Source organism: Cannabis sativa, chromosome 6 (assembly GCF_029168945.1).
Source record: "Cannabis sativa cultivar Pink pepper isolate KNU-18-1 chromosome 6, ASM2916894v1, whole genome shotgun sequence".
Classification (NCBI taxonomy): domain Eukaryota; kingdom Viridiplantae; phylum Streptophyta; class Magnoliopsida; order Rosales; family Cannabaceae; genus Cannabis; species Cannabis sativa.
In genome coordinates, this window is record NC_083606.1 from 26,137,854 (window position 1) to 26,142,977 (window position 5,124).

The window sequence follows — 5,124 nt, forward strand, 5'->3', positions numbered from 1 at the left end:
TATTATTTTAAGTTGGGTAATTTTATAACAACTTAAATTTGAATAATTTTCAAAATATATTTTATTTATTTTATTAATCATTTTTCGAAATTGCATTTGATAATGCAAGATGATTTTGAATTTATCTTGAAAAATAGATTAAAGTTGTAAATTAATTATTATTTTAATTAATTTTGAATCAATTTAAATCAATGATTTTTTCATTTAATGATTAATTTAAAATAAAGGAACTAAAATATATTATTATTAGAAGTTGAATTAATTAGTCAAGACAATTTAGATAGATAATATTCTTGCTTGAAGTATTTTTAGTAAAGATTAATTTATTTTAATGTATTTCGAAAATTGTATATTTTATACTTTAATTTTTTGAAATACAATATATATATATTTATAGAAAGTTTTAATTTGAGTTGCCAATTAATTTAAATTGATACAACTTAAATTAAGTTATTTTCTTAATATTTATTGGAAAATTTATACTAAGATGAAAATAATTCATTTTATTTTCTTAACCATCTAAGTTTAATTTTATAAATATTAAATTAAATTTTATTTAGAGTTTTATTCTAAATTTAAAATTTAATAAATATATATATAAATAAAGCTTAGAAGAAAATACATTTTAAATAATGAGTTTTATTATTATTAAGATATTCGATCTCCATTGTTAGTCTTACATAGCTATTGTTTTAGTGAGTAATCCTCCCTAATGGAGGAACGTTCATTAGCAAGTTAGCACCGTTTAATCTCGAAAGATAAGTATATTTGTAAGTTTTTTATATTAGTATTGATCACCCTAATGGTGGCGACTATATAAGACTTACAAACGTATGAAACAATGGTGGAAGCTCATGAAATAGGAATAACCTTGACTCTCGCCTAAACGGGACAACGTCGGATTCTCTTTTCGATCGAATAAAAGGTTGCTAGAATGGTTATTATTTTAGATGAGCTGACAACTCTATTCAATGGATGGTAGCTTTGACTCTCACTTAAACGGGACACTGATATCAATTTGTTGAAAACCTTGGAAATTATTTAGGATTGTATGTTTTTGTATTTTCTCTTGTTATTCCTACTTGCTATGTGCTAATAATTTCTGAATAAGATTTTGTGATAAACCATAATTGATTTCTATTTATCATTTTGTAGTATCCTGTATTGCCATGTCAAATACCATGTTGTCACTGTTGACTGAAAATAAGCTAAATGGATCTAACTTCCCTAAATGGAAAGAGAACATTAATATTGCTCTCATAGGTGAAAGTGCCTGTTTGTGTTGACTGAGCCGTCTCCCCGAATGCGACAGTGACAATGCAACCAAAGCTGTTAAAGAGAAGTTCGAGCGTTGGCAGAATGCTAACAACAAAGCTCGATACTTCATGCTTTCCAGCATGGTTGACACCTTGAAAACAAGGTTTGCTAACGCTGTCACGGCTGCAGAAATAATGACGCAGTTAACTGAGCTATTCGGAATGGCATCTATCCAGTCTCGCTTTGACGCGACTAAGAAATTTATCAATGCAGGGATGGAACCCCATCAGAATGTGCGTGATCACCTTTTCTAAATAGCAAGTTATTTCCAAGAAGCCCAGAATCATGGTGCTGAAATGGATCAGACAACTCAAGTGAGTCTTATCTTGAATAGTCTGACTCCAACTTTTCTGCCCTATACATCAAATTATGTCATGAATAAGAAAGAACAAGACTTTCACACGTTAGTCAATGACCTTCAGACATATGAAAATTTGATTGGAGGACCCAAGAAGAAAGGGAATAAACCTCAGAAATCTGGAAATGGTAATGGGACGAGTAATCCTGAGGCACACGTTGCCTCTACTTCCAAACCCAAGAATAAGAAGAAGTGGAAAAATACCAAGAAGCGAGCAAAAGCTGTGAAAACAGCTAAGAACAAAAAGGCTGCTGCTCCTGGTGATACACCAAAAGGAAAGTGTTTCTACTGCAATGAGAAAGGCCATTGGAAACCCCAATGTCCTAAGCTTCTTGCAAAGAAACAAGGTATTTCTTTCTATAAACTGATGTGTTTTAGTGAATTATTATCCATTTGGATTATTAATTCTGGACTACTAACCTTGTTTATTTGTTTTTCTTCTTACAACCCAAGCTGCTTGAACTCAGGTGCTATCTTAGCGAGTTGGTTTTGAAAGCTGGACAAAAGGATGGAGTTCGTCCAAGATAAAGATGAAGCTCATTTATTTTTTTTGAATTAATTGTTTTAGTTTTAGAACAATTTAGATTTCAAGTTTGGGATTTTATTCCCTGTTCTTTTCTAATGATGTTGCAAACAATTTTTGAATTTATAATTAAGTTTTTTTTACAAATAAATTGCAATCTATGAGTTGAGCTTCATTACTTTATCTTATATATCAATTACCAATTATTATATTTATTATGTTTGTATGTGTATGTGTTTTATTATTGATACAAATTCTATAGTTATTTAAACTTTTTACAGAGTTATTACTACATAAACACTAGAAATTATTTCTATGTTTATGAATAATTGTTAATTCTAAAATAATTATTAAGAATTTGTTTAATAAAACGATCTTTTGATCTGATAGGGGTGGAGAAAAAGTTAAGAATGATATGCTGTTCAACGATCTTTTATATCTAATGAACTCTGGATTATATTTCAACTCCACATAATCTCTATAACACTTAGAGAATCATGATCTCTATAACCTTTAGGGGTGGATCATAATCTCTATATACTTAGGGGTGGACTATATTCCACAGTACTCTTTGTGACACATATTTTAAACATGGAAGTAATATAATAAATTAGCTATTATCAGAATAAATTCTTGATCTTGATTATATGTTCCAGTTTAGATTTACTGTTGTAATAGATAATGATACCAATAAAGTTCTTTGATAATGTACCACACTACCTTAATTGAGTGGGAGAATTTTAAAATTCTTTACCCATTTTTATTTGGTTGATACTTGTGATAAGGACTTAAGAACACTACTGATAAAACAAATCTAACCATTCACGTGGATAGAAATAACTTATCAAAATTATGAGAATAAGATAGAAGAATTCTTGCATAGTCCATTCGAATGAGTTGAGTCAAGATTTCTAATCCTCATAACAATTTTATGGTATCTTAATTTAATTGCTTAATCTCTAGCAAGTATTTTACACTTCAAATACCAGACTGCTATGTTGTTGACATAATCTTAAAGAAACTTACAATTTCAGACTAAGATAATAAGTCACAACTAGATACCCCTCAAACAATAGTAAGAGGTTAAAAGTATTATTTAACCAGACACCTATTGTTGAGTGGGAGCCATCTGAGATATAATCAAATGATGAACATTAGGGGGAAAGTCAAGAAAGATTTATGAAAGTGACCTATATGTTAGATATTAAGGAACTGTATGTTAGTTATCCTTATATCTACACCAACTCATTAAGATTTTGAGATGGTGGTTACTCTGGGGGTGGAGGAGTTATTCTAGAAGAGTGTAAAAACCCGTCTATAATAATTCAAGCTCCATTAGAGAAGATATACCTAACTTTGTAAATTCAAAATTACCAGAAAGTTATTCTACTGAAGAAAAATTCTACACTGCATTATCTCAGTTCCAAATTTTAAAATATGAGAGATATGTCTTCTGTTTGTTCAGATGTACTTAATAAGCAGTAAGGATTTCAATATACCGTGATGAGTAAAGCATATAGTTAAGGATATTTCATAATGTTTTATGAACCTGGTTCCAGAAGTTTGGGTTGATTCAAATATACTACACTTGATCTGAAGATCAAGACAACAGATTGATTGGAATGCACAACTTGTTTTATGTTAGTGCAAGTGGGAGTTTGTTGGGTTTTGTGCCCTAAATAAAACCCATTACAATCTGATTAGTTATCAATTTAAGATATTTGAAGAGATCTATGTTAACATGTATTTTTCATGTTTATAGTTTAATATATATATATTTAATATATACACAAAATCAGTTAAGTCTAGAACATATATTTATTCACAATTACAGTATTGTCAACACAGTGGAATGTGATTGTGATTATATGATTCAAAAGACTAAGTCCTTGTTTCATCAGTGTTTTGGATTTACACTGATGTGATAATCAGCGATGAAGTATACTTACACTTGGAGTAAGTGTTATGCTCTTTCCAGGACATTGGTAAAGTATACTAGATTCGAATGTATGGAGTATACATTGGACTGGACCGATATTAAACTTGGTCAAGATATTATAAACTTACCGTTGTATCTTTCCAAGTCAATATCACTAGTTGATCTTAGATTAAAAGAATCTAAATCTTGATATGCTGAGGCTCAATCTCAGGAGTGCTATTCATGTTCTTTGATTTATTAGTTAAGCCTACTTTTGGATCAGGGTGATACTTATATTTCGGAAACATGATAGTATGAATGAGTGGGAGCGTTGAACATAAATGTGGAATCTATAGCTTCTACTGGTGTATAAAAGTCAAGTGATGATTCCCTTCGAGCTTAGCTAAATAGAAGTAAATGGATGAGCTCTTGTTTTAGGGACTATATCTTAGATCATTACAACATCATTTACAGGTAGCTAAGTGTTTTAAGGGGCCAAATACATTGAGGGGTGAAAACGGTAAATTTATCCCATCTCGATGTAAATCATCTATATAGAGGATCTTTGATCACATTAAGATTATAACGATGGTTAAATGAAATAGCATATCTATATCGTGGAACATATAGAATGCTCTATATAAGTCTGAGAGTGCAATTCCAAGTTCTAAGAGTAGATTCAACAAGGAATTAATAAGTTAGGAAATTTACCTGGTAAATTCGGTTCGACTTATTGGAAGCTCAATAATATAGATCCGTGGTTCCCATTCTAGTTGAGACCATACTGCTTGTAAGACTCAATAATTGATTTATCATTAATCAATTATAATTCTAAAAGTTAGACTATGTCTAATTTGTGAATTTTCACTAAGCAGGGGTGAAATTGTGAAGAAAAGAGATTCTAGGTTTATTTATTAATTAAGAGACTCCATATGTCTAATTAATAATTATATTAAATGACAATATTATTTATTAATCTATTTTAGTTATTAAATAATTAGTTTTGGC

At 29.9% G+C, this 5,124-nt stretch overlaps 1 protein-coding gene across 1 annotated transcript; it reads left to right on the forward strand.

Moving 5' to 3' along the window:
* Positions 1–1,319: 1,319 nt before the first annotated feature.
* LOC133039456 (uncharacterized) lies at positions 1,320–2,359 on the forward strand. Its single transcript, XM_061118372.1, has 2 exons — positions 1,320–2,022; positions 2,129–2,359. The coding sequence occupies exons 1-2, from the start codon at positions 1,614–1,616 to the stop codon at positions 2,134–2,136; spliced, it is 417 nt and encodes a 138-aa protein (XP_060974355.1). The 5' UTR covers positions 1,320–1,613; the 3' UTR covers positions 2,137–2,359.
* The last annotated feature ends 2,765 nt before the right edge of the window (positions 2,360–5,124 follow it).